Consider the following 21,296-nt stretch of genomic DNA (forward strand, 5'->3'; position numbering starts at 1 on the left):
ACCAAGATACTGTGCGATGGCGTTGAATGCACCACCCACTGTGTCTGTGAAATGCACAACACGATGCAATGCCCCAGGACAGTGCAACGCACAACAGATGGGGACTGTGAAATGCAACACAACGCCCCACAGCACAACACAATGCAGTGCCCCTAGGGCCCAGCAATGCACTACACACATCGGGGCTGTGAAACGCAACAACACAACACATAGGACTCAGTGGCAGTCCTACCCATCCCCCACACCCCCAGTCTCCTGTTGTGTGTGTGTGGGGTCCTACCCCCCACTGCCCTCCCTTATCTCTGCCTCCCCCATCACGCGCCCAGCCCCAGCGGGGCCCCCTCTGGCATCACCAGGCCAGGCATGTGCGGCCCCTTAATGAGTGTTTTGTCCCCGCGTCCTAATGACCCAGCAACAGAGTCATTAGCGGAGCTGCCAGGGAAGCAGGGGACTGCTGGTGCCAGAAGTGGGATTCCTGGGCCCAGCCCCGCCCTGGGCTCAGACAAATGCCCCATTCAAAGCCCGGGGGCCCTGAGGGGACGGGGTGTGTGTGTGTGTGTGTGTGATCTTCCAAGGGCAACACACACAGGCTGATCCGCCCAGCGCCAAGCCCCCCCCCCCCACTTCCTGCCAGCCACATGTAAACACTGCCGGCCTCAGGGGTCCCAGACAGGGACAGGGGGCTGGGTTCGGCCCACCCGCCATCCCCACCCCATAACTCCTCCCCCGAGCCAGGCCTCCTCCACACGTGGTGCAGAGGGCGGGGGGTGGGGGTGTGATCCGGAGCAAGGCCGCAGCTGGTGTTTCCAGGGGGAGGGGTGTCAATCCGGATTGACTCCCAATTCAACACGGCAGGACCATGAGGTTTGGGGGGACGGAGAGCCAGAGAGAGCTGCCCCCCCACACACACTTATTCCACCCCCCCCTAGCCAGCAGGCAGCTGGTGCGCCCGCCGCCCAGCCCAGCAACCCGGCGCCGTGGCTTAGTTGGTTAAAGCGCCTGTCTAGTAAACAGGAGATCCTGGGTTCGAATCCCAGCGGTGCCTGCGGCGGGGGGAGGGGCGCTCCCTTTTCCTGGGCGGGGGGGAGTCCCCCCCCAAAATCACAGCCTCCACCCGCGCCCTTTTGCTGCGGCAAGGAATCCCGGAGGCCAGGTAGCTGCAAAGCAAAACCCCTGTCGCGAGCGCACGCAGGGGGGTGGGAGCCCGGTGCATGAAGGGGGAGGGACCCAGGCGTCCGGTGCGTGGGGGGGCAGGAGCCCGGTGCATGGAGGGAGAGGGACCCAGGCGTGGGGGGTGGGGGCAGGAGCCCGGTGCATGGAGGGAGAGGGACCCAGGCGTCCGGTGTCCGGTGCGTGGGGGGGCAGGAGCCCGGTGCATGAAGGGAGAAGGGACCCAGGCGTCCGGTGAAGTGGAGGCGGGAGAATCTAGGGTATGAAGGGGGAAGGGACCCAGGCGTCCGGTGCATGGGGGGCGGGAGCCGGATGCATGAAGGGGGAAGGGACCCAGGCGTCCGGTGCCTCGTGAGGTGGACAGGAGTGAGAGAGGGTGCCCCCCCGCAAGCACCTCATCTCCCCTGACACAGCCCCCCCCCCCGTCCCACTTTCCCAGGGCTGGAAATTTCCATGAGTCACAGAGCAGCAGCCGCCCTCCCCCCCGCCCGGCCCAGGCCAGCCCCTTTCGGGGAGGAGCTGGTGTTTGTGCGCACAGGAATCCCCCCCCCCCGCGGGCTCCTCTCCCCCCCCCCCGCTTTGTCACTCCCAAATCCTTCATCCCAGCCTGACCTGGGGGCAGGGCAGGGCAGGGCCCATATCTCAGCTGGGGGGTCTGGAGGGGAGGGAGTTGGGGGGGGGGGCTGGTTTGCATCCCTGGGGCTGCGGAGGCATAAACATCCCTGGAGGTGCAAAACAAACTCTCAGAGCTTTTAATGAGGGCAGGAACCGGCTCCCCCCCCCGGGGGTGGGGGCGGCCGCAGGGCTGGCAGCAGCGGGACAGGGTGGGGGCCCCGCCCCGGGGGTGCAGCGCGAGCCAGGTGACCCCGAGCCGGCCGGACAGGGGGAGGGGCCTGCGTGGGGAGGGGGCGCAGGACCCCCGAGACGAGGCCGAACGGGCAGGACCCTGTGGGCTGGGTGCAGGGGGGGGTCCCCCGCTGATGCTCAACGGGCAGGGGGGTGTAGCGAGAAGGGTCCCTAACACCACACGGAGCCGGCAGGAGGCCGGGGAGCCGGCCCAGGGGTCCGGCTGGGGGTCCCTACACCACGCTGAGCCGGCAGGAGGCCGGGGAGCCGGCCCAGGGGTCCGGCTGGGGGTGTCTACACCACGCTGAGCCGGCAGGAGGCCGGGGAGCCGGCCCAGGGGTCCGGCTGGGGGTCCCTACACCACGCTGAGCCGGCAGGAGGCCGGGGAGCCGGCACAGGGGTCCGGCTGGGGGTGTCTACACCACACTGAGCCGGCAGGAGGCCTGGTGGTGGGGGGCAGGGGCCTGGCAGGAGGCCCAGGGGTCCGGCCGGGGGTCCCTACACCACGCTGAGCCGGCAGGAGGCCGGGGAGCCGGCCCAGGGGTCCGGCTGGGGGTGTCTACACCACGCTGAGCCGGCAGGAGGCCGGGGAGCCGGCCCAGGGGTCCGGCTGGGGGTCCCTACACCACGCTGAGCCGGCAGGAGGCCGGGGAGCCGGCCCAGGGGTCCGGCTGGGGGTGTCTACACCACACAGAGCCAGCAGGAGGCCTGGGGGGGGGGGCAGGGGCCTGGCAGGAGGCCCAGGGGTCCGGCTGGGGGTGTCTACACCACGCTGAGCCAGCCCAGGGGTCCGGCTGGGGGTGTCTACACCACACAGAGCCAGCAGGAGGCCTGGGGGGGGGGCTGGGGCCTGGCAGGAGGCCCAGGGGTCCGGCTGGGGGTGTCTACACCACGCTGAGCCAGCAGGAGGCCTGGGGGGGGGGCAGGGGCCTGGCAGGAGGCCCAGGGGTCCGGCTGGGGGTCCCTACACCACGCTGAGCCAGCCCAGGGGTCCGGCTGGGGGTGTCTACACCACGCTGAGCCGGCAGGAGGCCGGGGAGCCGGCCCAGGGGTCCGGCTGGGGGTCCCTACACCACGCTGAGCCGGCAGGAGGCCGGGGAGCCGGCCCAGGGGTCCGGCTGGGGGTCCCTACACCACGCTGAGCCGGCAGGAGGCCGGCACCCCACAGCTGACTTTGTGGCGGTCGAAGAGCTGGCGAAGCTGCTCCACGTACAGCTCGTGGTAGTGAGCGACCTCGGCGCGGGTGGGAAGGGGGCGGCGCGGCACCGGGATGGGGCTCCCCACTGTGGAGAGAGAGAGAGAGAGAGAGAGAGGAGGGGGGTTAGCAGGGGGCTGGGGTCCCCCATCCCGGCCCAGGGCCCGGGGCCGCCCCCTCCCCGGTCTCCTCACCCACGACGGTGATGGGCGAGGGGCAGGGCAGCGGCCCGCGCCCCCAGAACAGGCAGGGCGCGAAGCCCGTCAGGTCCTTGAAGCGGAGCTGCAGGTGCCGGAGCCGGCTGCCCGACGGGAAGACGAGCTGCCGGAAAACCTCGTTCTCCCCGAAGGAATAGACGGGAACCAGGGCGGCCCTGCCACGAGATGGGGGGGGGGGGGTTAGAGCCGGGGAACAGCACTGGCCTGCACCCCACACAGTGCACCCTCAGCAACGCGGCACCCGCCCCAGTGCCCCCCAGCAATGCCTGCCCCAGTGTGCCCCCCAGCAACGCGGCACCCGCCCCAGTGCCCCCCAGCAATGCCTGCCCCAGTGTGCACCCCCAGCAACGCGGCACCCGCCCCAGTGCCTCCCCGCAATGCACCGGCCTGGTGCCCGCCCCAGTGTGCCCCCCAGCAATGCGGCACCCGCCCCAGTACCCCCCCGCAATGCACCGGCCTGGTGCCCGCCCCAGAGTGCCCCCCAGCAACGCGGCACCCGCCCCACTGCCCCCCAGCAATGCCTGCCCCAGTGCCCCCCACAATGCACCGGCCTGGTGCCTGCCCCAGTGTGCCCCCCAGCAATGCGGCACCTGCCCCAGTGCCCCCCCGCAATGCACCGGCCTGGTGCCCGCCCCAGCGTGCCCCCCAGCAACGTGGTACCCACCCCGGCAACGCAGCACCCGCCCCAGTGCCCCCCAGCAATGCCTGCCCCAGTGTGCCCCCCAGCAATGCGGCACCCGCCCCAGTGCCCCCCAGCAATGTGGCACCAGCCCCACTGCCCCCCGCAATGCACCGGCCTGGTGCCCGCCCCAGCGTGCCCCCCAGCAATGCAGCACCCGCCCCAGCATGCCCCCCAGCAATGCAGCACCCCATCCATGCAATCACATGGCACCCAGCCAATGCACCGGCCTGGTGCCCGCCCCAGCGTGCCCCCCAGCAATGCAGCACCCGCCCCAGCGTGCCCCCAGCAATGCAGCACCACCCCGTGCCCCAGCATGCTCCCCCAGTGCCCCCCACCCAATGCACTGGCCTGGTGCCCACCCCAGCATGCCCCCCAGGAACGCAGCACCTGCCCTGTGCCCCAGCTCAGCACCCCAGTGCCCCCCCCCCGCAATGCACCGGCCTGGTGCCTGCCCCACGCACCCCCAATGCACCAGCCCCGTATCTCAGGGTGCCCAACCAGGACCCACCCAGCACCCGCCCCATGCCCCAGCTCCCACACCCAATGCTCCAGCCTGCCCGCCCACCCCCCTGCCGGTACCCACCCGTGCTGCAGCGCCAGGCGCACGAAGCCGGTGCGGCGTCGCAGGGTGACACGGTGCTGCCCGGGGGCGCAGTCCAGCGACTCGGCCGCGCCCCCCACCACGATCACCACCGCGTTGCCGGGCCGGGCGAGCAGGAAATCCAGGCTGGGGCGGCTCACGGGGCACATCCCTGCGGGGGGGGGGGGGGGGGGATAGTGAGCTGGGGGGGGCGGCTGAAGCAGCAACCTCCCCCCACCCCAGGGTCAAACACCCAGGGAACAAGCCGGCAGCTCCCCCAGGTCCACCCCAGGGGACAATTATCCCCTCCCAGAGCATGGGGAGCCAAAGGGGGGGGGGAAGCATCAGCCCCCCGTGAGGCAGGGGAGGACCCTGCACATGGGGGGCGTCCCTGGGAGGGGGGCACAGGGGTATGTGCAAGGGGTGACCCCCAAAGAAACTTCTTATAGCTGGGAGAGGCAGAGCCCGGAAGAGAGACCCCCTATAGGGATGGGAGCCCCCCCACACACACACACACCCTATAGCCCATGGCCAGGGAGGGGGGGATGCCCCCCTCCACAGAGCCTCCCATGTCCCAGGGGAGGGGAGTGTCTCTGTGCCCCCCATCCCTGCTGCCCCCCCTGCCCAGAGCCCCCCATGCCCAGGTGGGGGTGTCCCTCCCCCCACAGAGCCCCCCATGTCCCAGGGGGAGGGGAGTGTCTCTGTGCTCCCCTCTCTGCTGCCCCCCCCACCCAGAGCCCCCCATGTCCTGGGGTGGGGGTGTCTGTGCCCCCGACCCCTGCTGCCCCCCCCCGCCCAGAGCCCCCCATGCCCGGGTGGGGGTGTCCCTCCCCCCACAGAGCCCCCCATGTCCCAGGGGGAGGGGAGTGTCTCTGTGCCCCCCATCCCTGCTGCCCCCCCTGCCCAGAGCCCCCCATGCCCAGGTGGGGGTGTCCCTCCCCCCACAGAGCCCCCCATGTCCCAGGGGAGGGGAGTGTCTCTGTGCTCCCCTCTCTGCTGCCCCCCCACCCAGAGCCCCCCATGTCCTGGGGTGGGGGTGTCTGTGCCCCCCATCCCTGCTGCCCCGGGGGAGGGGCGTGTCGCTGTGCCCCCCACGCCCGGGTGGGGGTGTCCCTGCCCCCCAGAGCCCCCCCCCGCCGAGGCCCCTCACCGAAGCCCATCATGTACTCGCGGTAGAGGGGCAGCCGGAAGAGCCCCGCCAGCAGCGCCAGGCTGGGCCGCAGGCCGGGGAAGAGCCGGGAGAAGCCGGGGCCCTCGGTGCAGAAGGCGGCCGCGGCCCCCGCGCACATGATGCCGTGGGGGTGGGAGCCCAGCACGTAGCTCCGGTCGGGGGGCAGCGCCGCCGTCTTCACCAGCTGCGGGGGGCAGAGGGGGGGAACGGTCAGCGAGGGACGTGGGGATCTGGAAGGGGCCGGGGGTCATTGTGGGGCAGAGGTCAGAGCGGGACGTGGGGGTCTGGAAGGGACCAGGGGTCATTGTGGGGCAGAGGTTGGGGGCAGCAGCAGAGGTCAGAGAGGGACGTGGGGGTCTGGAAGGGGCCGGGGGTCATTGTGGGGCAGAGGTTGGGGGCAGCAGCAGAGGTCAGAGCGGGACGTGGGGGTCTGGAAGGGGCCGGGGGTCATTGTGGGGCAGAGGTTGGGGGCGGCGGCAGAGGTCAGCGAGGGACGTGGGGGTCTGGAAGGGATCAGGGGTCATTGTGGGGCAGAGGTTGGGGGCGGCGGCAGAGGTCAGAGCGGGATGTGGGGGTCTGGAAGGGGCCGGTGGTCATTGTGGGGCAGAGGTTGGGGGCAGCGGCAGAGGTCAGAGCGGGACGTGGGGGTCTGGAAGGGGCCGGGGGTCATTGTGGGGCAGAGGTTGGGGGCGGCGGCAGAGGTCAGAGCGGGACGTGGGGGTCTGGAAGGGGCCAGGGGTCATTGCGGGGCAGAGGTTGGGGGTGGCGGCTGAGGTCAGAGGGGGACGTGGGGGTCTGGAAGGGGCCGGGGGTCATTGTGGGGCAGGGGTTGGGGGCGGTGGCAGAGGTCAGAGCGGGACGTGGGGGTCTGGAAGGGGCCAGGGGTCATTGCGGGGCAGAGGTTGGGGGTGGCGGCTGAGGTCAGAGGGGGACGTGGGGGTCTGGAAGGGGCCGGGGGTCATTGTGGGGCAGGGGTTGGGGCGGTGGCAGAGGTCAGAGCGGGATGTGGGGGTCTGGAAGGGGCCGGGGGTCATTGTGGGGCAGAGGTTGGGGGCGGCGGCAGAGGTCAGCGAGGGACGTGGGGGTCTGGAAGGGGCCGGGGTCATTGTGGGGCAGAGGTTGGGGGCAGCAGAAGAGGTCAGAGAGGGATGTGGGGGTCTGGAAGGGGCCGGGGGTCATTGGGGGGCAGAGTTTTGGGGCAGCAGGAGAGGTCAGCGAGGGACGAGGGGGTCTGGAAGGGGGCGGGGTAAGTGTGGGGCAGAGGTTGGGGGCGGCGGCAGAGGTCACAGGGGGACGTGGGGGTCTGGAAGGGGCCAGGGGTCATTGTGGGGCAGAGCAGAGGTCAGAGGGGGACGTGGGGGTCTGGAAGGGGCCGGGGGTCATTGCGGGGCAGAGGTTGGGGGCAGAGCAGAGGTCAGAGCAGGACGTGGGGGTCTGGAAGGGACCAGGGGTCATTGTGGGGCAGAGGTTGGGGGCGGCAGCAGAGGTCAGAGCGGGATGTGGGGGTCTGGAAGGGGCCAGGGGTCATTGTGGGGCAGAGGTTGGGGGCAGCAGCAGAGGTCAGAGCGGGACGTGGGGGTCTGGAAGGGGCCGGGGGTCATTGTGGGGCAGGGGTTGGGGGCGGTGGCAGAGGTCAGAGCGGGACGTGGGGGTCTGGAAGGGGCCAGGGGTCATTGTGGGGCAGCGGTAGGGGGCGGGGGCAGAGGTCAGAGCGGGATGTGGGGGTCTGGAAGGGGCCAGGGGTCATTGTGGGGCAGAGGTTGGGGGCAGCAGCAGAGGTCAGAGCGGGACGTGGGGGTCTGGAAGGGGCCGGGGGTCATTGTGGGGCAGGGGTTGGGGGCGGTGGCAGAGGTCAGAGCGGGATGTGGGGGTCTGGAAGGGGCCGGGGGTCATTGTGGGGCAGAGGTTGGGGGCAGCAGCAGAGGTCAGCGAGGGAGGTGGGGGTCTGGAAGGGACCAGGGGTCATTGTGGGGCAGAGGTTGGGGGCGGCGGCAGAGGTCAGCGAGGGACGTGGGGGTCTGGAAGGGGCCGGGGTCATTGTGGGGCAGAGGTTGGGGGCAGCAGAAGAGGTCAGAGAGGGATGTGGGGGTCTGGAAGGGGCCGGGGGTCATTGTGGGGCAGAGTTTGGGGGCAGCAGAAGAGGTCAGAGAGGGATGTGGGGGTCTGGAAGGGGCCGGGGGTCATTGTGGGGCAGAGTTTGGGGGCAGCAGGAGAGGTCAGCGAGGGACGTGGGGGTCTGGAAGGGGCCGGGGTCATTGTGGGGCAGAGGTTGGGGGCGGCGGCAGAGGTCACAGGGGGACGTGGGGCTCTGGAAGGGGCCAGGGGTCATTGTGGGGCAGAGCAGAGGTCAGAGGGGGACATGGGGGTATGGAAGGGGCCGGGGGTCATTGTGGGGCAGAGTTTGGGGGCAGCAGGAGAGGTCAGCGAGGGACGTGGGGGTCTGGAAGGGGCCGGGTTCATTGTGGGGCAGGGGTTGGGGGCGGCGGCAGAGGTCACAGGGGGACGTGGGGGTCTGGAAGGGGCCGGGGGTCATTGTGGGGCAGAGCAGAGGTCAGCGAGGGACGTGGGGGTCTGGAAGGGGCCGGGGGTCATTGTGGGGCAGAGGGGGCACTGGACTCAGCCTGGGGGCTGGAGGGGATAAAAGGGGGGTGCTGAGGGGTCACTGTGGGAGCCGGGGCTCATGGAGCAGTTGGCGTGTGGGGCGGGGGGGCAGGGGGCAGCCCCCGGGAGCAGGAAATGGGTGGGGAGAGAGACGGACAATTTGGACAGACGGACACGAGCCGGTAGGGGCGGGGGAGGGTCGGACAGACAGGCAGTCGTGGGGGGGGGGGATTGAATATTCAGGGTCTGGTGCGACCCCCCCCCAACATACCCACCCTGTCCCGGCCCCCAACCCCCCCTTCCTACCTCCACCGCCCCCCAAAGCCCCCACCCCCCTGCCCCATTCCTCGCCCCCCTAAGACCCCCCTCCATTACCTTGACGGGGTAATAATCAGTCAAATGCTGCCAGACTCGCCAGCGTCGCATCCAGTCTGAGCGTCGGCCGCCTGCAGGGAGAGAGATGGGGCAGGGGGGGGAAATGGAGCTTGTCCCCTCTGGGGGGCGCCGGCTCCCCCCGGCCCCAGGGCGGGGACTGGCTGGCTCAGGGGGGCGGGGAATGGGGCAGGGGCCTGTCCCCTCTGGGGGGCGCCGGCTCCCCCCCGGCCCCAGGGCGGGGACTGGTTGGCTCAGGGGGGCAGGGAATGGGGCAGGGGCCTGTCCCCTCTGGGGGGCGCCGGCTCCCCCCCGGCCCCAGGGCGGGGACTGGCCAGCTCTGGGGGGCAGGGAATGGGGCAGGGACTGGCCGGCTCTGGGGGGCGGGGAATGGGGCAGGGACTGGCTGGCTCCGGGGGGTGGGGAATGGGGCAGGGACTGGCCGGCTCTGAGGGGCGGGGAATGGGGCGGGGACTGGCTGGCTCAGGGGGGCCGGGAATGGGGCAGGGGCCTGTCCCCTCTGGGGGGCGCCGGCTCCCACCCGGCCCCAGGGCAGGGACTGGCTGGCTCAGGGGGGCAGGGAATGGGGCAGGGGCCTGTCCCCTCTGGGGGGCGCCGGCTCCCCCCCGGCCCCAGGGCGGGGACTGGCCAGCTCTGGGGGGCGGGGAATGGGGCAGGGACTGGCCGGCTCTGAGGGGCGGGGAATGGGGCAGGGGCTGGCTGGCTCCAGCAGGGGTGGGGGGAACGGGGTCGGGGGGCAGGGACACTCACCTCTCTCTGGGGTGTCGCGGTCGAGCACCCACCACACAAAGTACAGCACGGAGACGGCCCAGAGGCGGGTGAAGAGCAGATAGAACAGCAGGGACGTGAAGAAGGCACCTGTGGGGGGAGGACAGCGCTGAGGGCCGGCCCCACACTGGGGTGTCCCACGAGGAGATTGTAGAGCAAATGGATCCATTACCCAGCGACCCGTCGCCAGGCCCAGCCGAGGTCACCCCAGATCTGCAGGAACTCGGGAAACGGCAGAGTGTGTCGCCTGTCACCTAACTCAGCGGCTGGACCGGATGCCTGGAGGACGGCTAGTGTGACGCCGATCTTTAAACAGGCTCCAGAGGTGATGCCGGCAATCACAGGCCAGTGAGCCTGACTTGGGTACCGGGCAAACCGGCTGAAACTCCAGTAAAGACCAGAATTGTCAGCCAGGGAGATGAGCAGGACTTGTTGGGGAAGAGTCCCCCTGGTTTTAGTAAAGGGAAATCGCACCTCACCAATCTACTAGAATTCCTGGAGGGGTCAACAGGCACGTGGCCAAGGGGGACCCAGTGGACTCAGATTCCCAGAAAGACTTTGCCCAGCCCCCTCCCCAAAGGCTCGTAGGCAAAGTCAGCTGGGACGGGACAGGAGGGGAGGTCCCCTCCTGGATCAGAACCTGGGTAACAGACAGGAAACAAAGGGGAGGAACAAATGGGCAGTTTTCAGCGTGGAGAGAGGGACATCGTGGTGCCCCCCCCCAGGGGTCTGTGCTGGGCCCCGTCCTATGCCGCAGAGTCATCAACCATCTGGATAAAGGGTGAAGAGTGAGGTGGCAACATCTGCAGATGATACAAAACTGCTCCGGAGAGTTACGTCCCCGGCAGCCTGGGACGAGCTGCAAAGGGCCTCACAGAACTGGGTGATGGGGGAACAACCTGGCAGGTGAAATTCAGGGTCGATCAATGCAAAGTGATGCACGTTGGAAACCATCATCCCAACTCGACCTGTGCAGTGATGGGGCTGAATGAGCTGCTACCGCTCAAGAGAGATCTTGGAGTCACTGTGGAGAGTTCTCTGCAAACACCCGCTCAATGTGCAGCCGCAGCCGGGAAAGCGACCAGAAAGTTGGGAATCATTAGGGACGGGAGAGAGAATCAGACAGAAAATATCCCGTTGCCTCTCTGTAAATCCATGGGACGCCCACACCTGGAACACTGTGTGCAGATGGGGCGCCCCATCGCAGAAAGGATCTAGTGGGACTGTCAAAGGTTCAGAGAAAGGCAGCACCGGTGACCCAGGGGACAGAAATCCCGGTATTAAGCTATTTTCATATAACTTTGTATCAGAGCCCTGTGTAGGAAAACGTCGCGATCACTTTGTGCTCAGCCCTGGGATAATGTTAGAGCCCCTAAGGAGAGTTAAAGTAGCAGGAAAATGTCGTTTTCCCAGTAGAATAAGTTCTTCCCTTAATCAATTGCCCTGTTGAATGAGCAAGGGGGGAAGGCAGCACCTCCAGACAGCCGCACCCCTTGGGGAGGGGCTGGGAGCCCGACCCAAGGACACTAAAACGTGTCAAGTGGCTCGTTAAAGCGCAGACACACTGACGGCCTCCCTGGGGGGGGGGGGGTTAGGAGCCAGCACCTGCTTTGGGAAACACCCTCTGTGCAGCACTGGGCCAGCCCCCAGAAGGAAGCAGCACAAAGGCCCAACAGACACAGATTTCGGAGCTGGTGGAGATTTGCAGAACGGGGGAGCTGCTATAAATGTGAGGTGTCTTGCTCAGGACCCCGGGGCTCGTCGTGTCCACATGGAGCATCGATCCGGATCGGCAGAAGCCCGGCTCCACCCCTCCCCCATCTAACTCACCTCGGCCAGTGCAGCTAGGGGCAGCAGCTAGTTGGTAACACGAAGACGGGAGCGTGCTTGTGTGTGCGAGTGGGTGAGTGTGACACATATCTCATCTGCATATGACGCAGTGTTAACGAATACCTGTGTTACTGATAAATGTGGTGTTTTCCCCCTGAAAAGAGCCCGTGCAGCACGTTAAGTACGACAGAACGGCTCCCGTACGAGGGCAGACTAAGACGACGGGGGCTGGTCAGCTTGGAACAGAGACGCCTCGGGGAGATCCGATTGAGGGCTATAAACCAGGGCGGGGGTGTGGGAAGCGAACAGGGAAGTGTTATTTACCCCTTCACACAACACAAGGCCCCAGGGGTCGCCCGACGCCATTAACAGGCAGCAGGGTTAATACAAACAGGAGGCGGCGCTTCGTTAACCTGCGGAACTCCTTGCCGGGGGATTTTGTGACAGCCTATCTGGCAGCACCCACCTCCCTCATTGCAGGAGTCAGCCCCCCGTCCCCCGGCCCCCTGCCCCTCTGGGCCTCACTTACCGAAGAAGAGGAAGGTCATAACCCACTGAAACACGCTCAGCAGCTCAAGGTGCTTCTTCAGGGCGCCCGTCATCCTGCTGGGGGGAGCCTGGGAGGAGAGAACAGAGTCTGGGCCCGGCTGGGCAGCTCTTCACCCAGGGACCCCTCGCCCAGCCCTGAAATGCAGCCACCTGCGGGGTGGGGGAGCTGGTTATGCAGTGACCACTTGCCCGGCGCCGAGATGTGGCCACCTCTGGGGCGGGGCGGACGGTTACCCGGGGACCCCTCGCCCGGTGCTGAGATGCAGCCACCTCTGGGGCGGGGCGGCCAGTTACCCAGGGACCCCTCGCCCGGCGCTGAGATGCAGCCACCTCTGGGGCGGGGTGGCCGGTTACCCGGGGACCCCTCACCCGGTGCTGAGATGCAGCCACCTCTGGGGCGGGGCGGCCGGTTACACGGGGACCCCTAGCCCGGCGCCGAGATGCAGCCACCTCTGGGGCGGGGCGGCCGGTGACCCAGGGACCCCTCGCCCGGCGCTGAGATGCGCCCACCTCTGGGGTGGGGCACAGGGCTGGTTATACGGTCCTGGCTCTGAGACAGGGCACGGGGGCTGTTTACCCTACAAACACGCCCCCAGGGCATGAGGACACGTGAGCCCCGGGGGAAGGAGGGAGAAGGGAGACACACACGCGGAGGTGTGGGAGACGGGTGGGCTGACCAAGCTCTGGGGGTGGGGGGATGGGTAGGACCCAGGAGTTCTGGCTCCCACCACGCCCTGTGGAGGGGAGAGGAACTGACACCCCCCCCCAGATTCACCCAGCCCCTGCCCTCCCAACCCCCCTCCCCCCGAGCCTGGCCCCTGCCCCCCAGCAGCAGGGGGCTCTCACCACCAACTCCACGCCTGGGGGGCCTGCTCCCCGCTCCGGATCCACGTCCCACTCACGACGACGCACTTTGGCCCCAGGAGCGACGTGAGACTCCGGCGGGGCAGGAGATAAGCGGGGGCGGGGGGGGGGAGCAGGGACTCAGAGCCAGCGCCTGGCGCGGATCAGACGTCTGGGTTCGCTCCCGGGCTCCCGGAAGGGAGTGGGGGCTGGTGGTTAGAGCAGGGGGTGCTGGGAGCCAGGACTCCTGGGTTCGCTCCCGGGCTCCCGGAAGGGAGTGGGGGCTGGTAGGTTAGAGCAGGGGGGGCTGGGAGCCAGGACTCCTGGGTTCTCTCCCCAGCTCTGGGAGGGGAGTGGGGGCTGGTGGGTTAGAGCAGGGGGGGCTGGGAGCCAGGACTCCTGGGTTCTCTCCCCGGCTCCGGGAGGGGAGTGGGGGCTGGTGGGTTAGAGCAGTGGGGGCTGGGAGTCAGGACTCCTGGGTTCTCTCCCCAGCTCTGGGAGGGGAGTGGGGGCTGGTGGGTTAGAGCAGGGGGGCTGGGAGCCAGGACTCCTGGGTTCTCTCCCCGGCTCTGGGAGGGGAGTGGGGGCTGGTAGATTAGAGCAGGGGGGCTGGGAGCCAGGACTCCTGGGTTCGCTACCGGGCTCCCGGAAGGGAGTGGGGGCTGGTAGGTTAGAGCAGGGTGGGGGGCTGGGAGCCAGGACTCCTGGGTTCGCTCCCGGGCTCCCAGAAGGGAGTGGGGGCTGGTAGGTTAGAGCAGGGTGGGGGGCTGGGAGCCAGGACTCCTGGGTTCTCTCCCCGGCTCTGGGAGGGGAGTGAGGGCTGGTGGTTAGAGCTGGGGGGGCTGGGAGCCAGGACTCCTGGGTTCGCTCCCGGGCTCCCGGAAGGGAGTGGGGGCTGGTGGTTAGAGCTGGGGGGGCTGGAAGCCAGGACTCCTGGGTTCTCTCCCGGGCTCCCAGAAGGGAGTGGGGGCTGGTAGGTTAGAGCAGGGGGGTGGGCTGGGAGCCAGGACTCCTGGGTTCTCTCCCCAGCTCTGGGAGGGGAGTGGGGGCTGGTGGTTAGAGCTGAGGGGCTGGAAGCCAGGACTCCTGGGTTCTCTCCCCAGCTCTGGGAGGGGAGTGGGGGCTGGTGGTTAGAGTTGGGGGGGCTGGAAGCCAGGACTCCTGGGTTCTCTCCCCAGCTCTCGGAGGGGAGTGGGGGCTGGTGGTTAGAGCTGGAATCCAGGACTCCTGGGTTCTCTCCCTGGCTCTGGGAGGGGAGTGGGGGTGGTGGTTAGAGCTGGGGGGGCTGGGAGCCAGGACTCCTGGGTTCTCTCCCTGGCTCTGGGAGGGGAGTGGGGGTGGTGGTTAGAGCTGGGGGGGCTGGGAGCCAGGACTCCTGGGTTCTCTCCCTGGCTCTGGGAGGGGAGTGGGGGCTGGTGGTTAGAGCAGGGGGGCTGGGAGCCAGGACTCCTGCTAGATTTCGGCACTTCCCTTCCCGCATCTGCACCTCATTTTCCTCAGTGTTTAACAAGCTGCCACCAGCTGCCATCACTCGGCCCAAGGAGACACCCCCACCCCCGATCCGAGGGGTAGAGCTGGGTGGGGGATGATGGGGGCAGAGTCCAGGCCCCTCCTTGACCCACTGCACCCCCACCCCAGGGGGGCCCTGCACCCCCTTACACAGCCCCTAGCCCGGCTGCAGGGGGCACTCCAGCTCTCCCACCCAGCCTCAGACAGGAGCAGCACCCATGGGTGGCAGTGCAGCCCCCCCTGCCCAGCTGGATATTTTGCAGAGCAGCTGGTGTTTCTGGCATCAGCCACTAGGAGGCGCACGTCCCCCTTCGAGCCAGCCAGGACGCCAGGGTCGACGGGCCCCTCGGCCGATGATTTCCCTGCTGGTACCATAAAGCCCTGGGGGGTGGCAGCCGCCTGGGACGTGGTGTCCCGCTCCGGGTATCCCCTCCTGGACAGCAGGGAGCGGGCTGGGGAAAGGGCAAGGACCAGGGACCGGCTCCCAGCCGCGCAGTGACTAGAAGGACCCGGGGCAGCTGGCTGGGGGAAGAGACCACTCAGGGGGCGAGATACAACACAGGGCTGTAACACCAGGCCTGGCGGTTCCTCCTTCCCATCACGCCTGATCCGGCGGCGCCCACCGGTGAGTTTAACACAAACCAAAGGAAGCCGTGGTTGGCCACACACCTAACCTGTGGGACTCCCTGCTGGGGGACAGAGGTCAAACCCCAGCACGATCAGTGCCTGGAGGGCAGCTCCCCATGCCGGGTGTCCTTTGCCGGGACAAGACACCGAGGGGACCCCCCCCCTTACCCTGTTCTCTGCCATCCCCCTGGAGTCGTGGGACCAACTGGCATCAGACACAGGACACAGGGCAAGACGGACCGTGGGGCTCACTGAGGTGGGGAGCTCGTGTTCGTAAGGAAGAGGATGTAATGCAGTTAGAACATAGGGGGTTAGAAGGGAACCCAGGAGTCCGGGCTCCCAGCCCCCCTGCTCTAACCCACCAGCCCCCACTCCCCTCCCAGAGCCAGCGAGAGAACCCAGGCGTCCTGGCTCCCAGCCCCCCGTGCTCTAACCCACCAGCCCCCACTCCCCTCCCAGAGCCAGGGAGAGAACCCAGGAGTCCTGGCTCCCAGCCCCCCTGCTCTAACCCACCAACCCCCACTCCCCTCCCAGAGCCAGGGAGCAAACCCAGGAGTCCTGGCTCCCAGCCCCCCTGCTCTAACCCACCAGCCCCCACTCCCCTCCCAGAGCCAGGGAGCGAACCCAGGAGTCCTGGCTCCCAAGCTGGTGTCCCCAGCCCCAGTGCCACGCTGCCTCGGTTTCTCAATGCCCGGCCTGTCTGCGTGTGCCCTTTGCCCAGCCCTGGGCCGAGTTTGCAGAAAGATAAATGTTTAACCCGCTCCTGCTCTGGGGCCGAGGCCCTGGGCCCATCCAGCCCCCACCGCCTTTGAGTGCCTCAGGGCAAGGGGCTGGCCCTTCACTCAGGACTCCTGGGTTCTCTCCCCAGCTCTGGGAGGGGAGCAGGGGCTGGTGGTTAGAGCAGGGGGGGGGGCTGGGAGGCAGGACTCCTGGGTTCTCCCCCCCCCCCAAGGCTCTGCCCCTAAGCTGCTGTGTGACCTGAGGCAGGGTGGGGGCAGCGCTCCCCTCCCTACACAAACCCTGCCCCATTGCCCTGGTGCCACCCCCCAGCGCCGCCCTTCCCCCCACACAGCACACCAGCCGATTGCACAGGAAGGTGGTTTATTGCAGGCCCCGTGGGGCTGGAGTTACAGTCTGGCCCAGTAACTGGGGGGGGGGCTGGCAGCAGGCCGGGGGGGCAGATGCTGCCCAGACAGCCCTGGGACCCACAGCCACCGTTGCACAACCCCTATTGCAGTGAGGCAAAACCGGGGGGCGGGAGTGGGGGAGGTGCAGGGGAAAGGGCAGTCTCTGCCCCCCCCCACACACCCCCTGACTCAGAGCCAGGCTGGCAGCACCCCCCACACCCCTGCTGATGGGCAGCCAGACCCTGGGGCAAAAGTGGGGGTTGGGGTTCCTCCCAGTTCCCCCTGTAGGGGGAAGCAAAATGAGCCCCCGAGGGCTCCCCACGGGGAGAACCCATAAGAACTGCCCCCCCCAGCAGAGCAGCCCCCCCCCCTGCTCCCCACCCCCACATCAGGGCCCCGGCGCGCGGCGGCAGGCGCTGGGGGGCAGCGCCCCTAGATGAGGTTGAGGTGCTTCTCCGGGGGGACCCCGTACTTGGTCTTGTGCTCCTCGAAGAGCGCGATGAGCCGCTCCAGGTAGGTGGCGTGGAGCCGGTCGACGGCCTGGCGGGACGGGCAGGGCGTCCGGGGCACCGGGATGGGCGCCCCCACTGAGGGAGGAGACGGGGTTAGCGGCAGATCCCCCCCAGCCCAGAGACGTGCCGTTAAAGCCTGGCTCTGTATGGGGCAATAGCCCTGATCCCCCAGGGCGGGCATGGGGGGACTGGGTCAGAGAACAGCTGGCAACGCCCCCGTCCCACCAGGCGCTGCAGACAGACACCCCCCCAGCCGCCAGCTCCCCCCACAGCCCAGCTGGGGTCTCTTCCTGCTCCCTGTCCCCACCACCGCCCCCCTCCGGCACACAGCTCCCCGCTACGGCTGTTCAGCACAGGATGGGTCAACTTCAGCACCCCAAACCTGCTGCAGGGAGAGAACCCAGGAGTCCTGGCTCCCAGCCCCCCCGCCGTCCCAGAGCTGGGGAGAGAATCCAGGAGTCCTGGCTCCCAGCCCCCCCTGCTCTAACCCACCAGCCCCCACTCCCCTCCCAGAGCCGGGGAGAACCCAGGAGTCCTGGCTCCCAGCCCCCCTGCTCTAACCCACCAGCCCCCACTCCCCTCCCAGAGCCAGGGAGAGAACCCAGGCATCCTGGCTCCCAGCCCCCCCTGCTCTAACCCACCAGCCCCCACTCCCCTCCCAGAGCCAGGGAGAGAACCCAGGCGTCCAGGCTCCCAGCCCCCACTCCCCTCCCAGCGCGGGGAGAACCCCGGCGTCCGGGCTCCCCCCCGGCCCGGCTCACCCACGGTGTGGATGGGGCGGCGGAAGGGCAGCAGGCCGAAGCTGTACTGGAAGACGCCGCGGGCGTGGAACAGGGGCAGCGCCAGGCCCATGAGCTTCTGCAGCCGCTCCTGGACGGCCCGCACCAGCGAGCCCCGGGGGTTCGGCACCTGGTGGAACAGCTCGTTCTCCCCGAAGGAGAACACGGGCACCAGGGCGGCGCTGCGGGGAGAGGGGCGGGTCAGGGGCGGCCTCCCGGGCCCGCGGCCCCCACCCCCCATGTCCTGGGCTCCCTTGCACCCCCTGCTGCCTTGCTCGGGACGCCTCCCCCAGACACCCCTGCTCCATCATGTACCCCTCCTCCAGCCACTGCACCCCCAATCTGTGCCCTGCCCGATGCCCCCTCTCCAATGCCCCCAGATCTGTGCCCAGCCTGACGCCCCCTCCAGCCTCTGCCCCCCCTGGTTTGTCCCCTGCCCTATGCCCCCCTCTCCAACGCCCCCCACTCCTCCAGCCACTGCCCCGTAGTTCCACCCCCCCCAGATCTGTGCCCCTCCTGACACCCCCCTCTCCACCCTGCTCCCCCAGCCCCCCCCACCTCCCCTCCACATCCAGCCCTCAAGATTCCCGCAGCCCCACCTGCCCCCAAATCCTTCTCTGCTGCACTCTCCTCCACTTGGTAACCCCCCAAGCCTCCCAAAATCCCCAGCCCACCCCAACCATAATCCCACACAAGTGCCAATTTCATTTCCCCCCCCCAGGAGTGCCCCCCCAACCTGAGCCATTCCAGCTCCCTTCCACCGCCACCCCCCCAGCCATTCCCCCCACCGCCCCCAGCTCACCCACCCATGCTGCAGGGCTGCCTTGATGAACCCCTTGCGGCTGAGGATCTGGAGGGTCAGTGCCCCGGGCCGGGCTTCCAGCGACTCAGGGGGGCCCCCCACTGCGATCACAGCCACCTGCCCCCCGCCCTCCTGGCCCAGGAGATAGGAGATGCTGGCCTTGTCCGAGGAGACCAGACCTGGGGCGAGAGAACAGGACAGTCACCGCGCTGCCTGGGCTGAGAACCCAGGAGTCCTGGCTACCCCCCACCCCCCATCTAGACCCCACTCCCCTCCCAGAGCTGGGGAGAGAACCCAGGAGTCCTGGCTCCTAGCCCACTCCCTGCTCCAACCCACCAGCCCCCACTCCCCTCCCAGAGCCAGCGAGAGAACCCAGGAGTCCTGGCTACCCCCCTCCCAATCCCAACTAGACCCCACTCCCCTCCTAGAGCCAGGGAGAGAACCCAGGAGTCCTAGCTACCCCACTCCACAACTGGAGCCCACTCCCCTCCCAGAGCCAGCGAGAGAACCCAGGCGTCCTGGCTCCCAGCCCCCCGTGCTCTAACCCACCAGCCCCCACTCCCCTCCCAGAGCCGGGGGGAGAACCCAGGAGTTCTGGCTCCCAGCCCCCCCCCCCTGCTCTAACCCACGAGCCCCCACTCCCCTCCCAGAGCCAGGGAGAGAACCCAGGAGTCCTGACTCCCAGCCCCCCCTGCTCTGACCCACCAGCCCCCACCCCCACCCCCGGAGAGAACCCAGGCGTCCGGGCGCGCTCACCCCCGCTCATGATGTAGTCGCGGAAGAGGGGCAGGCGGAACCAGAAGGGCAGCATGAGCAGGTGGGGGGTGAGCCCCGGGAACAGCTCCCCGAACCCGGTGGCCTCGGTGCAGAAGTTCCCGAAGGCGCCGGCCACCAGCACCCCGTGGGGGTGGAACCCGAAGAGGTAATTGCGGGAGGGGTCCAGGGGCGCCGTCTTCACCAGCTGCGGAGAGAGGGGAGGGCTGAGCGGGGGCCCACCCCACACGGGGCAGCAGGAGTGGGGCAGGGGAAACCGGGGCTGCCAAGACACCGCAGGGTAGGGGGACCCCCAGGATGCAGCAGCTCCCCCTCCCCAAGGACCACTGGGGGGATGCAATATGGGGCCCAGGTCCCCCACCCAAGGGCCACCGGGGGGGACACGATACAGGGCCCAGGGGGGCAGCCCCCCCACCCAAGGGCCACCGGGGGGGGCAGCCCGGGGTCTCACCGTGATGGGGAAGTAGTCGCGGAAGTGCCTCCAGACGGCCCAGCGGCGCACCCAGGGCGAGCGGCGCCCCCCGCGGGCCGGGGTCTCCCGGTCCAGGTAGAGCCAGGCGGCGTAGAGCAGGGCGGGCAGCCAGAGCTCCCCCAGCAGCGCCAGCAGGAACAGTGCCAGGCAGCACTGGGCTGGGGGGGGCAGGGGGGAGTTAGGGACCAGCCCCCCCACGCACCCAGCCCCCCACCGTGGGGCCGCTCCCCCCATGCACCCAACCCCCCACCGTGGGGCTGCCCCCCCAGGCACCCAACTCCCCCACCGTGGGGCTGCCCCCCCAGGCACCCCCCCATGCACCCACCCCCCATTGCACCAGCCCCACTCCCCCCCGGGGCTGCTCTCCCCATGTACCCACCCCACATGCATCCAACCCCTCACCATGGGGCTGCTCCCCCCTGCAGCCCCCCCATTGCACCCACCCCCCATTGCACCAGCCCCACTCCCCCCCAGGGCTGCTGCCCTCCATGCACCGCCAACTCCAGGCTGCTCCACCCCATGCATCCCCCATGTACCCCGCCATAGTTCCCCAATGCACCAGCCCCCCGCCCCCCGGATCTGCCCCCAATGCACCAGCCCCCCGCCCCCCGGATCTGTGCCCAGCCTGATGCCCCCTCTCCTCCAGCCCCTGCCTGCCACCCCCTCTCCAATGCCCCCACTCCTCCAACCACGGAGACACCCGCTGCCCCACTGCCCCCCCCACAACTGGGGCTTACTTCCCCCCCGCCCCCAAACAAATGCCCCCTCCCGAACTGGCCCCGAGACAGGAACATACCGGCCACAGGGGTGGGTGTGGGGTAGGGGGCGCCTCTCCCCCCCCCCCCTCCCTCTCGCTGCAGCCCCACAAGCGCGGAGAACAGCAGCAGGGACCCCTCCCCCCCCCCATCAGGTAGGGGGCGCTTTGCAGTGGGTGGGGGGGGCATATCTCAGCACCCACCTGCCCCCACCCCCCGCACCTGTTAACACCCCCGCCCCCCACAGAACTCCAAGCAGAGAGCCTGCTTCGGAGACACCCCCAGTCGGTATGGTGGGGGGGGGGGAACTCGACTCCCAGCATTTCAATACCTAGCGCCCCCCCATACCCGGGTCACTAGCCTGCGGGGGGGCTCCATCCCCACTCCAGAGGAGAAGGGACCCAGGCGTCCGGGAAGGGGGAGCTGAGGTTTAGAGGGGACCCCACCCCCCTGCAGAGCCCCCCCCCAGAGGGACCCCCCCGGACCCCCTCACCCAGCGCCAGGAAGGAGAAGACCCATTGCAGGACCGCGGCGGTCTGCAGCCGGCGCCGCAGCGGGAGGCGCAGCGGGGCGAAGCGGATCGGCATGGCCGGGCCGGGCGGGCCGGCAGCGGGACCGGGCTGGGAGCGGCGTGGGGAGGGTGGGAGCGGGGGGCCAGCCTGGGGCATTTATCCCATTGCACCGGCCACGCCCCCTGCATTGACCCCGCCCCTTCCACCGGCCCCGCCCCCTGAACTGACCCCGCCCCTTGCACTGACCCCGCCCCCTGCATCGACCCCTCCTGAAGGGCCCCTCTCCCACCTGCACCGGACCCTCCCCTCTGCATTGGCCCCGCCCCTCCCTGCGCTGGCCCCGCCTCCTGAACTGACCCCGCCCCCTGCACCGACCCCCGCCCCTCCCTGCGCAGGCTCCACCCCCTGAACTGACCCCGCCCCTTGCACCGACCATGCCCCTCCCCACCCCCTGTACCGCCCCCTCCCCTCTGCACTGACCCCGCCCCTCCCTGCACAGGCCCCACCCCCCTGAACTGACCCCACCCCCTGCACCCCCTGAACTGACCCCGCCCCCCCAGGCGGCCCCGCCCTGAGTGACC

The 21,296-nt window shown here is 69.0% G+C and overlaps 2 protein-coding genes and 1 non-coding gene across 8 annotated transcripts; 1 reads left to right on the forward strand and 2 right to left on the reverse strand.

Annotated features, from left to right (window-relative positions):
* Positions 1-971: 971 nt before the first annotated feature.
* TRNAT-AGU lies at positions 972-1,045 on the forward strand. Its single transcript has one exon. It is a non-coding gene; the product is annotated as a tRNA-Thr (tRNA).
* A 1,198-nt stretch (positions 1,046-2,243) lies between these two features.
* Positions 2,244-15,379, reverse strand: MOGAT3 (monoacylglycerol O-acyltransferase 3). 6 transcript variants are annotated; one of them, XM_045001578.1, is made up of 10 exons: positions 15,151-15,379; positions 11,984-12,071; positions 9,607-9,714; positions 8,839-8,909; positions 5,859-6,046; positions 4,695-4,863; positions 3,406-3,584; positions 3,175-3,299; positions 3,090-3,113; positions 2,873-2,986 (listed from the first exon to the last, which is right to left on the reverse strand). In XM_045001578.1, exons 1-10 carry the CDS (start codon positions 15,163-15,165, stop codon positions 2,901-2,903), a joined length of 1,053 nt encoding a protein of 350 aa, XP_044857513.1. In that variant the 5' UTR covers positions 15,166-15,379; the 3' UTR covers positions 2,873-2,900. The 6 variants fall into 6 exon arrangements, with proteins under 6 accessions (XP_044857511.1, XP_044857510.1, XP_044857513.1 ...); XM_045001581.1 differs by having other exon boundaries at positions 2,885-2,986; positions 5,842-6,046; positions 15,151-15,378; XM_045001576.1 differs by lacking the exon at positions 2,873-2,986 and adding an exon at positions 2,244-2,703 and having other exon boundaries at positions 3,029-3,299.
* Positions 15,380-16,066: 687 nt separating this feature from the next.
* LOC123361577 (2-acylglycerol O-acyltransferase 2-B-like) lies at positions 16,067-20,832 on the reverse strand. Its single transcript, XM_045001564.1, has 6 exons — positions 20,697-20,832; positions 19,428-19,606; positions 18,959-19,163; positions 18,207-18,381; positions 17,383-17,582; positions 16,067-16,696 (listed from the first exon to the last, which is right to left on the reverse strand). Exons 1-6 carry the CDS (start codon positions 20,788-20,790, stop codon positions 16,542-16,544), a joined length of 1,008 nt encoding a protein of 335 aa, XP_044857499.1. The 5' UTR covers positions 20,791-20,832; the 3' UTR covers positions 16,067-16,541.
* Between the last annotated feature and the right edge of the window lie 464 nt (positions 20,833-21,296).

Source organism: Mauremys mutica, unplaced genomic scaffold, assembly GCF_020497125.1.
Source record: "Mauremys mutica isolate MM-2020 ecotype Southern unplaced genomic scaffold, ASM2049712v1 Super-Scaffold_328, whole genome shotgun sequence".
Classification (NCBI taxonomy): Eukaryota; Metazoa; Chordata; order Testudines; family Geoemydidae; genus Mauremys; species Mauremys mutica.